Source organism: Plutella xylostella, chromosome 10 (assembly GCF_932276165.1).
Source record: "Plutella xylostella chromosome 10, ilPluXylo3.1, whole genome shotgun sequence".
NCBI classification, from domain to species: Eukaryota; Metazoa; Arthropoda; class Insecta; order Lepidoptera; family Plutellidae; genus Plutella; species Plutella xylostella.
In genome coordinates this window covers 6,946,519-6,962,352 of record NC_063990.1, presented here as the reverse complement: position 1 = coordinate 6,962,352, position 15,834 = coordinate 6,946,519, and the positions used below count along the sequence as shown (strand labels likewise).

The following is a 15,834-nucleotide window of genomic DNA, read 5'->3' as shown; positions in this document are numbered from 1 at the left end:
AGCTAATGTGGCGACCTCGTTATGAAAACTAATATGTATTTACACGGAAAGCTTCGATACATCAACAAAATAACTCAAGTAACCAACAAAGCTCTCAAATACTGCAAAAGTATTATTTTTCTTATTTTCTTTCATTGTGTTCAGTCAGAAAGCACAAGTGGCTATGGGTCGGCCATACATGCCCAAGTGCCGATGACAGGTGTGGTAGACGAGTTCTAGAGTGGAGATCACAAACAGTTAAGCATAGATAAGTAGCTGATGGTGGCTGAATGAGGAAGCCCAGAGTGTTGGGACACTTCTTGGGAGAGGCCTATATCCAGCAGTGGACTGTTACGGGAATCAGGCATAGGTGGGTATCGTGTGCAAGGTAGATTATGGATAAAATGAAATATGCTTATTTTAGTTTAGTTTTCCTTTTTATTTTTTACAAATTAAAGGTGTTACTTCTGTTACAATAAGTACCTACTATTTTAAAATATTATACCATAGGTATCCTTTAAAATTTACGACACTTATCTGTCTCTCACATACATTACACGCATAATACCTAATAATCTAATACTTACCGGCATAAATAACAATAGGTAAGAATCACTTGGATACTTCGAATCATGTCCTTTTCATCAAATAGCGTACTTAGTCACAAGAATCATAAATTCACTCTCTTATCAATAAAATTATGTCGATTTTTCAATGATCTTTGACTCGCACAAGTGCAAAACAAGATGACCCAACAACATGAAATCTCAAAACATCATTATAAAAGTAAAATGTATAGTGCGAAGATAATAAAATACCGATATCAGAACGTCTTCTTTGACCTATGAGTCCTGATTGACCGACTTAGTGTATGTTCCGATAAGTGCAATAGTTATTTATACCATTCATCAGCCTTAGTTACAGTGGTGGAAAATTAATAATAATATGAACTTAATAAGTAACTTTTGTAACGGCTATAAGGCCACACTCTACCAATTCGGAGACGAGACGAGCGGAGATGTTTTTACAACAACCAATAGAGGCGTTATTCACACATCTCGTTTCTACGTCATTTAAGCTCCAGTGGAAAATCGGTAGATGTATAGCTACTAGATAGGTTCACCCGAGTATACCTACACATAATATTATCTTCTCTTCTCGTCTCCGCTTTGGACATCTATTCCTTCATAAATATCAACAGCAGTTAGCGCTATAAACACATATCGACTTCTGTATCCACACCAGACAATCTACGGCGTCCAATAGATCGCGATCTGATTTTGACATTTACAAAAAAGCATGTTTCAGGTAAGCGTCCACCTATCGGTATCGTATGTAGCGAACCAAACAGATATCCATAAATGTAAAAGAGAAACAGCGTCGGCAATGCCAATGTCCATGAAGTGGACGCACTGGTGTGAATTTCTATACAAAGAATACTGAAAGTGATGCGCCCGTTGCGTACGATGGCGAAAGGTCGACGCTTATACCTTTATGCAGCTAACTTAGGCTTAGACATTGCTTTTAATGGCTAACTTACTTATGTCTTCATTACGTATAATACCTAACTTACTTAGCTTACATCTACATGTTGTTCGGATGACAGTTCTCTTTGTCGTGCAGGCGCCAGGCGGGGTGCGCGGCGCCGGCCACGCGCGCCCACAGCTCGTCCCCCGCCGCCCCCGCGCCCGCCGCCTCGTCCAGGGTAATGGAGAACGGCTCTAGAAGCTTCCGGGACTCGCTCTTCACGTCTGAGGGTTGGGGGTTAAGGAAATCGATGATGGGCACACTAGCTGTACGGAGGAGAGATTGACTGCTTTTCTTCTTTTTATGGTAATAAATGGGCACCAAAAAAAATCTACTGGACAAAAATGATTAAACCATTATAAAGATATACTATCCGTGAGTGCTGAGGAAAATGGACAACATTTCAAAAAACTAAAGCTGCTATAAATCGAAAACCATTTCGAGATTTAGCTCTAAAGGCCACAAAAAAAATGTTTTTGTATTTTTTGGATGTATCATTTTCGAGAAAATCATAAAATAGTAAAAAAGTGCTGATGACGTCATGCATCAGGTGCGATGCATTTTGATGATCAAAGCCTATAGATTTAAAAACAAAGTAACTGTCACTTTCATTTTTGATTGACGTTGACGTTTTATCGAGTCGTTGTTGTTTATTTGGGTCATTTTCATAAATTCTGTTCTGACACTTTCTAACTATTTTTTTAATTTATCATATAAAATGGTTAGTACTTATTAAGAGATGACATCTATTTAATATGTCCCTGAGCATGCCACCGCCTACACAGCTGAAAAAATGCTTCAGCTTATTTTTTTACATGATAAGTACCTACTTTGTATCATCAGAAATATCAATGTCATTTGATAATGACCCATTTGTTGGTTGGCATGTAAACAAAGTATAAATGTCACTTGTCAGTGTCATTTATGTTTTTTTTCGAGACTAAGACAATAGACAAAAATAAAAATTGAGCCTTATATGTGTTGTCACTTCCGGTTTTAAAATAATTAACTTTAAAGTTAAAAATAACATGCAAAAATTAATGTATATACAAAATAAAAAAATACGGGTCCTCTAATTTTTTATAACCTTTCCGAATAGCTAATAAAAATATAGGGTAAAGAAAATGAAATGTTGTCCATTGCTATCCTGAAATTTCCTTAAAATATGGTAGGTATTGACGGTTACCATTTACCATCGTATATCTATTACTCAATACCCCAAAAACGGAATTATGTTGGTTGACTTGCAAATGCCATCATTAAAAACTTAATAATTTGTTGTAAAAGGATACATCCCTTGGCGACATTGGGAGGTGCAGTGAAGTCCCACCGGATTCCTGTCAACTCTTTGGCTATCTGGTACATCTCCCTGAAGTCAACAAAAAAATATTATTTAAATTATTGTAGTAATGAAAACTAAGTTTATGAAAAAGAAATAGGTGCATTTTCTTGTTTTTAAATACAGAAGAGACAGATATTTCTAAAATCCTGGATAAGACCTGGAACCTTTGGGGCTACACTTTTGTGATGTGGGCCAGAGACTGTCAGTGATGTGGACCTGAAGCTGCATAATTGCCTATGCATCTATTCTATGCTTAGATATTTATAATAGTGAACTTGAGCAGCAACACACAGGATGTTGGGCTTCATCTGGAACTGCTCACAACCGCGCCTGGAGCTCACCCTGGAAACGATGAGGCAGAGAGACAGAGCCACTCACTTAGCAGTATTGAGCCTTATGCGATCGCTGTCAGTGATGTTGAGCTTGAGCTGGAACTGCTCGCACACGCGGGACAGCTCGCCGCCGCGCCGCCCCGCTGCGTCCAGACGCGCCTGCAGCTCACGCTGGAAACAATCACAGAAGACATTTATCAAAAAATTATACTAATATACCCCATATGTCAATACACTATACTAAGTTTGTGAATTGGGACATATCTTTGGGAAATGCCAATTTAAACAAGATGTGAAGGGCAAGCACAGGCCACAATAAGACGTGAGAAAAGTTCTCCATCATGCTAGCTCTTGATGCTGTGCGGTGTGAGTGAACTTGGTAAATCTATTTAGACATCTTAAATGAGCCCTGTGCTAGCCCGTTATGAATAATATACTGCCTCATTCTGCATGGCTACCTTACATTTACCTTCATTTTTGTATAGAACTGTAAACTAGCCATCCATACTGGCCTCCAGTTCGTGAACTTACCATTTGCCACAATCCTTGTCTACAGTGTCTTGTCAGGCGAAGCAGTCAGAGTTTCTAACTGCCCACTGCGCTTCAGGGTCCATCATGTTTATAAAGAATACATTCCATGCCCCCTTTAGGCATAATATTATAAAAGATATTAGAAGTGTTTCCTTACATTAAGTTGTAACTCCTGTGCAAAGCGAGTCTCCAGCTCATTATTCCTCTTGCTAGCCTCCAACTGCTTCTCCTGAACATTCACCTCCTCTGAAATTTACAAATTATAACACTTATGAATAAACCCTATTAACAAACAGGACAACATCGGCTTGTTGAGCCTATTTATTGTTTACAACGCAAATACAATATCAATACAACTTACCATCGATGCGGTTACACAGGCCTTCCAGCATCGCGGATACCCGCATATACATAGGATCGTTATCAATATTCGCCATTATAACAGTTTGGTTCCTATTTGATCTAATAAAGTAGTTAATCTCTTGATTTTCACAATAAATTGCGCAAATACATTTGAATTTTTCAAACAAACCGACAAAAACAAATAAATTGACAACGATTGTCAACTTTATTGTCTATGGTACTGTCAAGGGATCACAGATTAGAAAAATCACAGGACTGGCCTTGGGCTGGCGAAAGCGTCGTCGTCGCGGCGGGCGGCGGCGACAAAACTTGTCGCAAATGGTCTCCCACGACTCCCACCCCGTAGGTATGCACCCCGTGGTCTCTCAACAATACGGTCTACGGTCTGAAAGCTGAACGACAAAGACGTCCGAGAGTGATCTGGCACGAACTGTCCCAAAAGACCGTGCACACTATGAGTCGCGGCTGTCAGCCGCGTCCGTAAGCCATGTCCGCTTGTGTGTCGGCAGCTTTATCATAAAAGTAGTCTGTGATCATAATTAATCTGTGTCCTGAAAAAAAATACTGTCAAAAATTGTTTGGCTGGCTTTGGTCAAATATTTTTCGCTTTATTTGCGTATTTTGAGGAATTTTGTTACATTTATTGGTTAATACTCTACAATTGACTTGCCTCAGCTACTGGAAAATATCATAGCAAGTGACGGTATCGAGACAAGGTTACTAGAGGTGGTGTTTAGCTACAACGACTGTGATAGCTGCCGTGAAGAAACAGTGAGATGTCGGCCCGCTTTCCGGGGCCTGCTGCCGGCAGCCCGGGTGCGCCGGCCCCGCTGCCACCAGGTCCTCCTGCCCGCTATGCAGCTGCGCCGCCGCCCACGCCGCCCAACGCACCCAGACCTTACCCGGGGCCCAACTTCCCTGTAAGTCATAACTAAACCCAATTCGCAGGGTACCAATTTCTTGGTTTACTATTTAGTCTGTGGCAGTCTCCTACAGCATTTAGGTGTAATAAATTATGTTTACATAAGTATAACTAGATGCTGAAAGGTTTATGAGGTTAAATAGTATGATATTCCACAACACAAGTTTTGGATTGATCAAGTCAACTTTAATTTACTAAAAATAAGTAAGAGTTCACTGGACCCCAGACAACCCAGGATAGACATCGAGTAAGAGGAGAGTCAATGCCAAATAATGTGAAGAGGCAAAGAAAAAGAAGAAGTAAGACTTGACTGGAACATCTACTTCAAAACATAGTCACTTGGACCACAGTTTCTGTTGTTGCAAACCAACTCCTTGTTTCCTTTAGCTGTGGCATATGTGTATGGTTATTGGGTCTTCTATTCCTAAAATTGTATACTTTATTTATTTTTGTTCCTTGATTGTTCTAACATGCAATCAGTAGTTGGACCATAAGCAGTTCTTTTGAGCGGTAGAGTGACTTGCAGAACTGGCCTCTCCATTGATAGGCTGTTCTTCATTAAAATTTATTCAGTTTTATTCAACTGAATAATTGTCCCAGATGTGGCTTTGTTTAAGGTGACTGGTCATTTCTGTCTGTGTTAGACATCCGCGCCAGCTCATTTTCATGATTTGTTACCCTGTCTCTGTAGGCTTTTGTGAGATGCTTAACTTCCTCTTTCACAGTAGGAATTTCTAGGTAAGCATGTACTTCATCAGTTTTTGTAAACCAGGGAGCTCTTGCTATGGTCCTCAGTGCATTATTTTGGAATCTTTGCAGTATTTCAATGTTGCTGTTTTTTGCCGTACCCCACAACTGTATACCATAAGTCCAGACGGGTTTTAAAATAGATTTGTAAATAAGCATTTTATTGTTTAGTGACAGTCTTGACTGCGGGCTGAGCAGCCATTGGAGTGATCTAAAACGGTAGTTCAGCTCATCACATTTTTTCTGGATGTGCTTTTTCCAAGTTTGCCTCCGGTCAAGGTGAAACCCTAGGTACTTGACTGTATCTTTATGTGGTAATTGCTCATTCCCAAATTTGACCTCCGGACAATCTTACCTTCTTAGGGTGAAAGTGATATGATTGGATTTTGCTGCACTAGCCTTGATCTTCCAACACTTCATCCAATCATGTATCTTGTTGAGGTGTGTTTGCAAGGTCGCTGATGCTTGCTCTGGACTACCACTTGAAGCAAGTACAGCAGTATCGTCTGCAAATGTTGCAGTCATCACTGTTTCTGATCCTGACACAGGAATTGTTACTTAATACTAGAGCTTTGCTAATGCCGATGATAGACATGAACCATTTTAATGCCCCATGATTATAGGTATAGCTTTATCTCACCATATCACAACCCATCACATCCCCAATGCTGGAGCATGGGTCTCCTTCTAATGAATATCACACCAATTGAATATTGATACTTTGCGTCCGTGTCATAAATTTATAGTTTTTAGACAATGGTCTTTCTAATGTGTGTAATAATCTTTCAATCTCTGTATTTCAGCAACAAAGAGGTGGATTCAGTAGTGCACCCCTGCCGGCCCTGGGCGCGCGGGGCCCCGCTCCGGGCGGCTACGCACAGCCGCCGCCGCGCCCCGCGCCGCCCGCCAAGAGGCCGCCCGACGCGCGCTCGCCCATGCCGCCGCAACTCAACAAACAGATGTACCCCAGGTAATGCATCACCACTTAAAAGGGAATCTCATAAAATAGGTCTACTAAAAAAATATGCTTGGAGGCTCTTATGGACTACCCCAAGGCTGTAAACAACTGGCTTAGGACTTACTGATCAATACATTTGCTCCACAGTGGTGATGGCTACCTTCCCGGTGGAGCAGCAGCCAAGCGCAAGAAGCGTTTAGCAGACAAAGTTCTGCCGCAGAAAGTTCGTGACTTAGTGCCAGAGTCGCAGGCCTACATGGACCTGCTGGCCTTCGAGAGGAAGCTGGACGCCACCATCATGCGCAAGAGACTCGACATACAGGAGGCACTCAAGAGACCCATGAAGCAGAAGAGGAAACTCAGGATATTCATCTCTAATACTTTCTATCCAGGTAATTTGTCATGTGATTTTCTATTTAAATTCCCAGTCACACTTCCTATAGGTAAAAATGAATACCCTATATTGCTACAACAGACAAGTAAACAATAACAGTTACTTTCTTAGTCTTCATTCTCTACCAAGGGTTTTTATTTAGTCTGCCTTTAAAATTGTAATGTTTGGCTGATTTCAGGACAAGGCGATAACGCAGTGGCGTCGTGGGAGCTGCGAGTGGAAGGGCGCCTGCTTGACGACTCCAAGAATGATCCCAACAAGGTATTTCACTTCAATATTTCTTTGAAACCACTAATACCTAAAACGGCGATATGGTTCGCAACCTATCACGTGAGTACAAATGTGCTGCGAAAAGTGGGTGGCTCGCTTGTGAGCCACCTCTGACTACCCCTACGGGGATTACAGTCGTGATTGCATATACATACATAATACTTAAAAAAACTGCCCTTCGTCATAGCCAATTCACTGCCTTGTCGGCCCTTTGTAAGCAGCTTACCATGTTACCCTGCAGTATCTTTCGTAAACCGTTACTCTAATTAGTCTTTAGCTAGTAAACTAATAATTATTAATTAAAAACAAGCTTTGTTAGAGCATAGCAGCGCATTGTAATTGTTTAAATTTAACACGATATGTTATGTTCCATACAGGTGAAGCGCAAGTTCTCGTCGTTCTTCAAGTCGCTGGTGATCGAGCTGGACAAGGAGCTGTACGGGCCCGACAACCACCTGGTGGAGTGGCACCGCACGCACACCACGCAGGAGACCGACGGCTTCCAGGTCACTATACTTACTAACTAGCTGTTGTCGTAAGCGGGAATTTCGGGATAAAAAGTATTTGTATAGTTAATCTAGGTATCAGCTTTCTAAGTAGGGAAAAATATGTCCAGCCATGTCCTGTAAAAGAGTACTTAACTTAACTTACTTTAATCCTCTTAATCTTAATCCATCCATCCATCCATAGTCAGGTACAAACTTTCGCGTTTATAATTAGTAGGATAGGATAATTTTAATAATTCATTTTCTCCTCTTTTTAACGTCTCGGTGACCAACACTAGAGCTATACAGGTGGTTTCAAAAGTAGTAAAGTAAGCTAAAAGCAGGGACTGACAGACTTTAATAATTCGGAGCCTTGAAAATGCTCCCCTATCCGTCTTTCGGATGTGTCTCCCACATATATGTATACAATTAACAACATATATCGACATAGATCCTTACAACACCACAGCTTATATCCCATTCTACCTCCAAACACGCAGGTGAAACGTCCCGGCTACAAGAACGTGCGCTGCACGATCCTGCTGCTGCTCGACTACCAGCCTCTGCAGCTCAAGCTGGACGCCCGCCTGGCGCGCCTTCTGGGCGTGCACACGCAGACGCGGCCCGTCGTGGTGAACGCGCTGTGGCACTACGCGCGCACGCACCGCCTTCAAGACCCTAGAGAGAGGGAGTATCTCGTGTGCGACAAGTATTTGGAGCAGATCTTCGGGTGTTCGAGGATGAAGGTTTGTTGGGTTGGGTGTTGTTTTTGATGGTAGAAACTTGACAGATGACTATCTGGTGTGAGCAGATATTTGGATGTTCAAGGATGGAGGTGGGTTTGTTGGGATGTTGTTTTTTATGGTAGACACTTGAAAGACATTTGAGGCTGCCTCTGTAGTTGATGATCAAACGTAAAGAGGCCTAGTATCAGCAACAGACGCGGCCCGTGGTGGTGAACGCGCTGTGGCACTACGCGCGCACGCACCGCCTGCAGGACCCTAGAGAGAGAGAGTATCTGGTGTTCGACAAGTACTTGGAGCAGATCTTCGGGTGTTCGAGGATGAAGGTGGGTTTGTGGGGGTGGTTTTATAGCAGATACATATTTGGGTGTTCGCGGATGAAGGTTTGTTGGGGTGTTTTTTTGATGGTAGAAACTTGACAGACGACATTTGAGGCTGCCTCTGAAATTAGTGATCGAAACTTAGAGGCCTAATATCAGCAACAAGCGTCGTCGGCGCCGTAGCCGCTGATTGTTGCGACTGCATTCCATATGCGAACTCTCTTATCATTCTATCCTTATATCCCATCCCACGGAGAAATACATCTGATACAAACAAAACTACCCTTATTCGAATGTAATAAGGGTTCTGTCAGATGTCTTACCCCGTGGAATAGTGAATACCTACAAAAATAAAGTAAAAGTAAAGTAAAAATGTATATTTCCTTTAAAAATATACAAGAGATGGTGAATGTACTGACCCCCACACTAGGCAATGCCTGTCCCGTCTCTATCCATAGATAGCCGTCATTTCGACCTAGATTCAATCATTCATGATGCTAAATTATTACGTTGCCCGCAGCTGGCGGAGATCCCGGGGCGGCTGTCGAGCCTGCTGCACGCGCCGGACCCCATCGTCATCAACCACGTGATCGGCGTGGAGGCGCCGCACGACGCCAAGCAGACCGCCTGCTATGACATCGATGTCGAGGTTTGTTGCATAAACGGGTCGATTTTAGTCACATTGCCAAAATCTTGACTTGATGATGAGGATTGAGACAGACATGCACGCAACCAATCATGATGGAAAATCTTTTTGGGGCCTTAGCCTTCGGTATTAACAATCAGATGGTCATAATGTATTTCACAAAGCTGATCAATATTGAAACCAATTTCCTGACCGACTTTCTTATCTAGGCGCTATGAGAGGAGACCAGATAAGTGGGAGGGCTTTCATGTAATAAAGTGCACGCCATGCTTTTGCCTAGCATCGTTCACACATTACAACTATTGCTTTTGTATAATATTCAGTACATATAGCCTAATATAATTAAATACTAATACAGTTGATATTGTGTCGCAGGTGGACGACTCGCTGAAGGCCCAGATGAACGCGTTCCTGATGAACACGTCCAACCAGCAGGAGATCATGCAGCTCGACACCAAGATACACGACACCGTGAGTTACTTACCCATAGCTTTTACTATTCACTACACTACACAAAGAACGCAGTCATTGATTGAATGACGATGCAGCCTTTTCTACTCACTACCCAGTAGGCTGTCATTGGTTGAATGAGGATGCAAGCTTTCATACTCACTACACGAAAGGCTATAATTGATTATGTTTTTTAAATGCTATAATTGATTAAATGGGTCTAAACTTGTAAACTTTGTAAACCAGTAGATTACTTTACTATATAGTAGGTGACTATATTATAGTAGTATGTACTATGTTTCTCGTAAATAGTGTGTTTTACTAAGTAAGCGCTTATCACTTTTTTTTTTCTTCTTGTTCTGTATTCCATCAGTGGTCTCTTTTAAATGGCTTATTGATTCTATAATTATATACTTTACTGTGTAATGAATAGCTGTTAGTGACCCGACAATTATAAAATAAAATAAAAATAATAAATAAATAAACAAGTAGCGCTGCTATAACAGGGGTTAATTATGCATTTTCTTCGATTTATTTTACGAAATTCAATTTGCGAACCTATTATTTAAGATATTGTTTTCCGTGCAGGTGGACACCATCAACCAGCTGAAGACGTCGCGCGAGTTCTTCCTCAGCTTCAGCAAGGACCCGCAGCTCTTCACGCAGAAGTGGCTCGTCAGCCAGTCCCGGGACCTCAAGGTACGTCATCGAGTTTAGTTTTCAGGGGTAGTCGGTGCCACTTTTAGGGCCACTTGCACAAACATTTAAATCTAGATTTAGGGTCAAATCTCGATTTAAGAAACGTCAATCCATATAAAATTTGACACCAAATCGAGATTTAACACTATATCTAGATTTAATATGTTGGTGCAAGTGGCCCTTAAGGGGATCCCTAAAGCTAAAATGCTAAAGTCGGCTTGATATACTTGATTAGATTGGAAAAACGGTGGCTTCTATCACATTGATAAAAATATATTTTGTAGCAGAGGGTATACTGAACATGTTAGTTGCTTATAAATTGGTGCAGGATTATAATAAGTATGTTAAAAAAAATTGCAAACACACCATGTCTTTTGCCATTTTTTGACTTATTATGAAAAAACCCTCGAAATCAGAGGGCCCATTTTCATGGAATCTTATATGTATGTGTAGGTAATTAAATTCTTAACAAAGTTACCTTAAAGAGTTGGATTTAATGGACCAGAAGTCAACTTTTTTTGCAAAAAACTAATAAATTCCGGTTTAAAAATGATGACACCGTGACAGATTTCAGATTTCTTCAGTCGTCGCCCTGGTGGCGGCCTGTTAGGAGCGATACCCACGCCATTTTATTTTTTATCAAATATTTCACAAAAACTGATTAAATCAACAAATTATGACTACAAGTATTATAATACATATGCATTTGCTATGGAAAGTTAATTTTCTAATCATTTTAGATGCAGAAAAGCCGAAAATTCTTTGAAAACATTTCGCCTTTTCGATTTGTTTACATTTTTTACTATAGAGTTACAGATGCATAGATAAAGGTAAACATTGCACATAATGACACTTATTAGATTCTCCGAATAAGAACTATACGGTCAATGCAGTATGCCAAAGCGCGAGCCTGTTTATATTCTGAGGGGTAATTTATTTTATTTTAACGGTTGTGTATGGTAGGTAAGCTACACAATATACAGGGTGTTGAAAAGTAAGTTCATAATTTGTTTTATTATTTGAAACCAAAAACCGTAGTTAATTAAAAATATATATATTTTAAGATGTGGTAGTCTGTACACTACAGGTTGTTAAAAATAAGTAAGTATTTTTAAAAATTGAAGATCTAAAATTTACATAATTTTTTAAATCTATTTAACAAGCTTTGCAAAAAAGCGGTTAAGTGCGACTGTATCTCGCCATGAAAAAAATGAAATGTTTACTGTAGCTATGAATTTTATGCGTTACAAGTGGAATAAAATACCGCATAATATTATGTACAACTATGTAAGAGCCTAGTTTTAAAAAAAAAACTCATAAGAAAATATTAAATACACAGGTTTTTTAACCCCTGAAGGAAATAGAGGGGTGTTATAAGTTTAAAGTAAGGGCTGAATTTTTTTTTAAATTAGGGTGATAGGTAATGTATATTTTTAATGATTTTTTCAAATAGATAAATGTTATACCATTTTTAAATTGCCATAAAATTACCTATAGTTATAGTTATAGAAAAGGGCAGGGCTACCAGTGCCCATTCGCCACTGCAACCTAAAAGATCTATAAATTATGACTCCCCATGCCGAGTCTCACTCTACAGGCCCAGGTCTTTTATAAACCTGATATTACCTATACAGGATGTTGCAAAAAGGGTATACTGTGCCGAAAGGGTTTGACTCGGGGGTTATTCTGAACAACTTTTGTTCTCCAAGTTTTGGAAATTCTCGAAAAATAAATTCGGTCTCTATAGTAAAAAGTCACGTGATCGAATAAGTTTCTATGTAAACGGTTTTGTTACGTGAATTTTCAAAATTGTAGAAGAAAAGTGGATCAGAATGGCACCTAAATCCACTTTTGGCTAAGCTTTATACCCTTTTTTCAATACCTTGTATAAAATATCGTCAGCGTCACCTTAGATCGTAATCATCGTAACTCCTCGTGACCAAATTTTAGAGGAGACAAAAATACTGTTTTATTTGTAGTTCTAGTTGGCATACTACCCACCTAAAGTTTTTTTTAACTAGCCTAAAAATGATTTGTTTAGACAGTCTATCTTCCTGTTCAACCGCAGCCTGAGTGCCAGTGACTCAATGACTGAAAGGAGGCCATTAGTGCTCCTAAATAAATAAAGCAGGCCTGTAGATTATCTTTCAGTGTACCGACACATCTGATTGCTGTAAGAGCCTGATAAGCTCTTCGAACGAGTCATACCTCTGTGGTGGTACGGTTTCGACCTTTCGGACAGTCAGTTTGGTATCCGAAATGCGGATTCGAATAGTGGGTACAATACTTTGCGTTCGTTCACTGTCGGAGCAGGATAAGAACCACGGGCGAGTTGTTGCGCTGGCTGTTTGCTTAAAAATAGTAACCGCGTTCAACTCTATCCCCTAGAGGGCGAACCTTCAGGGCGGCTCTTGTATACCATCACTTGTCTTCTTATCTGCAGAAAATTGACAGAGGTCATACGTGTCTAACAAGTACATTAAGGATGCGAAAAGAGAGGGTTTGTTTTCACTGAAGAAGTTCAGTTGCGGAGTTCCACAGCGGTAGGTCTTGGACCCCTCTGCTGTGGAACTTGGCATACAACGCGGTCCTGCAAATCAAGCTCGCAAACGGCGTTAGCACAGTGCATTTTTCTAATGTCACACAGGTCGTGAGGTAGGCTGAGAGCCTCCTTCGGGGATGACATCCCAATGATTCATTACGAAAAAATTGCTGCAGCTGTGCTCGCCATGCAGTGCATGGGCTACTTCCGAATCTGGGGGGCTGTTGCAAAGGAGTCCGTTGCCTCTATACGGTACGGGTTCCGTGCGATCTATGATCCTTCCGGGAGCACCTGTCTTGTCAAGTCGAAGAGAATGGCTCGTATTCGACGCAACCTGCAGTACTGGTGGGATTGGTTGGAGGACAGGACAGCAGGAAGCTGCAGCAGCCGTCATGCTGTGATTCGACGCATAGATGCAAAAAAAAGTTGAAAGTAACTTCATGTTAATAAAATATTAGATCTTAATGTAACAACATAACATTGCAAAAAAAAATTAACATTGTTGAGTATGTTATTGTAATTTACTAAAGTAGTAATAAAAACAAAGGCTTATTGCATAGTTTTCGTTCACGTTCGCCTACATCGCACGTTGTATATGAGAATAAAGGGTATAATTACTAAGTTTTCTTGTTTAAAAATCACGGTTTGGGGTTTAGAGGAAAACAAATGGTAAAATGCGGAATACAGTTTTTTTTTTCGAATAAAGAGGAAAACATGTGAATTCAAAAAACGTTTCTATTGACACCAAAGATTACTTTTCGCCGAGAAAAGTGGAGTTACAATGTTTGCGATCTAAAGTGATGATAGAACTAGAACTTATTTTTTCAGTTCACCTGCTGTTGAGTGAAATCGTAATTAGGTAAATGACTCCTTGACATGAAAATAACTTTTTTTTTATAATCGTTATAACAAAACCGTTTTTTTTAATACAGCAATATTTGTAGGTGTACTTACAGTGAGCAAAAGAGCGCAGCAAGGTGTAAATTTTTTGGTTTTTAAGAAACAAAAATATTATTTCTATCATATCCCAAATACACATAAGTACTTAAAAAAAAAAATACACACTCTCGCCTTGTACTAATGTACTCCCTTGCGGGGGTACTTACATGTTATTATTTTTCTGGTGACCTCCCCATATCCCTTTGCCAGCTACGTAACCTTTTGTGACACCCTGTATATGCAGAGTTCTGCAAACTACTGTTCTGCTTTTGAAACACCAAAAAAAAACAGGTCGTCTAACTAAAAGGTCACGTGACCAAAAAAAAATTATATGAAGAAGCGTTTTTTTCATGAATATAAAAAATTACGTAGGATAAAAGTTTTTCAGAGTGACGCCTGAGTAACGCCCTTTCGGCTAACTATACTTTTTTTATTACACGGGGGCAGAGTTTAATACAACACCCTGAACTATTAAACTCTGATAATATTTTCGCGATTTTTTTACATTCTGATTTCATTTCCTGGCTTAGAAATAACATCAATAACATGCTGCACACGTAGGTTTCGGCATAGTATTAAACCCTTTTTGCAACAACCTGTATAAATATCGGCACGGGTACGACTTTATATATAATTAATTATTAAATATTAAAAATACTTTCAAATAAAAATAAATATTTTCGTATCACAAAACAATATTACTTACTTAGTATATTTTTAACAAAGTGGCATGTCTTCACTTTTATGTTTTCGAGTACTATGTTAAAAATTCATGTCATTGTCCGTAGAACGCCCCGCATACCTCAACCCCCCCTCACTAGATTTGACAGATTCTGATTTTCTTCCAGCTTTAGTGACAGCCTTAATCTGTGTTTTGTTAACCCGATGGAGAATAAAATCTCCATGTACAATAGTTTTCGCACGTACTGAGACAATTTAACGTATGAATATTCGATTCGCCTACACGGCAACCGGAATGTTTAAAAAGACACTTCTTATGGCCTAAAATTGTGTATAAACGACTTATATCATGGATTTTAATGAGACAGAGACGGTAATCTTAACCTACCAAAAACAATGTTTTAATCATACACATTTCTCCACAGACGATGACCGGCGAGGGGTCCAGCACGGCAGCGGGCGGCGAGGGCGGGCGGCGCGCGGAGTGGTGGGGCGGCGCGTGGTGCGGCGAGGGCGTGTCGCGCTACCTGTCGTCGCGCGCCGCCGCCCGTCGCCGCGACCTGGACTTGGCGGCGAGACCCGCGCTCACACGCCTGTAGACGGGTTAAGGGGATAGTTCATTATTATACCTATACTGCTGCTGCTGTTCGTAAGATGCCGAGTGAAACGTTATGCTGGGAGTTCGCGCCGCGACAGAGACAGGAGACCGCGACCGCGACACATGAAATGCATCAAGGGAGACCGAGAGGTAGGTCTCGCTTCATACATTTCATGGGTCGCGGTCTCCTGTCTCTGTCGGGGGCGCGAACCGCCGCCTTTAAGATAGCGGTTGTAAAACCATATACGGGATTCTGATAAACTGCTACTAGAATGTTAAAGTCGTAGCCAATCGGTGTCTGGATGTTGATTGACGAAGGAAGTTTTAACGAATGGGGATTTACGTTTAATTATTGCTCCATCTTCA

The 15,834-nt window shown here is 40.6% G+C and overlaps 2 protein-coding genes across 4 annotated transcripts; one reads left to right on the top strand and one right to left on the bottom strand.

Moving 5' to 3' along the window:
* Nucleotides 1-1,091: 1,091 nt before the first annotated feature.
* LOC105389665 lies at nt 1,092-4,512 on the bottom strand. Its single transcript, XM_011560817.3, has 5 exons — nt 4,073-4,512; nt 3,869-3,957; nt 3,227-3,351; nt 2,799-2,875; nt 1,092-1,730 (listed from the first exon to the last, which is right to left on the bottom strand). The coding sequence occupies exons 1-5, from the start codon at nt 4,146-4,148 to the stop codon at nt 1,564-1,566; spliced, it is 534 nt and encodes a 177-aa protein (XP_011559119.3). The 5' UTR covers nt 4,149-4,512; the 3' UTR covers nt 1,092-1,563.
* A 100-nt stretch (nt 4,513-4,612) lies between these two features.
* Nucleotides 4,613-15,489, top strand: LOC105389666 (brahma-associated protein of 60 kDa). 3 transcript variants are annotated; one of them, XM_048623671.1, is made up of 11 exons: nt 4,613-4,994; nt 6,547-6,713; nt 6,849-7,093; nt 7,274-7,356; nt 7,743-7,871; nt 8,351-8,468; nt 8,792-8,919; nt 9,434-9,562; nt 9,935-10,030; nt 10,598-10,708; nt 15,296-15,489. In XM_048623671.1, the coding sequence occupies exons 1-11, from the start codon at nt 4,851-4,853 to the stop codon at nt 15,467-15,469; spliced, it is 1,524 nt and encodes a 507-aa protein (XP_048479628.1). In that variant the 5' UTR covers nt 4,613-4,850; the 3' UTR covers nt 15,470-15,489. The 3 variants fall into 3 exon arrangements, with proteins under 3 accessions (XP_048479628.1, XP_048479627.1, XP_048479626.1); XM_048623670.1 differs by having other exon boundaries at nt 4,615-4,994; nt 8,351-8,479; nt 8,803-8,919; XM_048623669.1 differs by lacking the exon at nt 8,792-8,919 and having other exon boundaries at nt 4,615-4,994; nt 8,351-8,596.
* The last annotated feature ends 345 nt before the right edge of the window (nt 15,490-15,834 follow it).

Bases quoted from the DNA above. Each gene is read 5' to 3' on its own strand.
- LOC105389665 (XM_011560817.3), bottom strand. From the start codon at position 4,148: ATGGCGAATATTGATAACGATCCTATGTATATGCGGGTATCCGCGATG. The intron at 2,876-3,226 runs GTGAGTGGCTCT...TGTTGACTTCAG, and splicing joins ATAAGGCTCAATACTGCTAA to GGAGATGTACCAGATAGCCA. The intron at 1,731-2,798 runs GTATCCTTTTAC...CCCAACCCTCAG, and splicing joins TCCCAATGTCGCCAAGGGAT to ACGTGAAGAGCGAGTCCCGG.
- LOC105389666 (XM_048623671.1), top strand. From the start codon at position 4,851: ATGTCGGCCCGCTTTCCGGGGCCTGCTGCCGGCAGCCCGGGTGCGCCG. The intron at 9,563-9,934 runs GTTTGTTGCATA...ATTGTGTCGCAG, and splicing joins GCTATGACATCGATGTCGAG to GTGGACGACTCGCTGAAGGC. The intron at 10,709-15,295 runs GTACGTCATCGA...ATTTCTCCACAG, and splicing joins GCCAGTCCCGGGACCTCAAG to ACGATGACCGGCGAGGGGTC.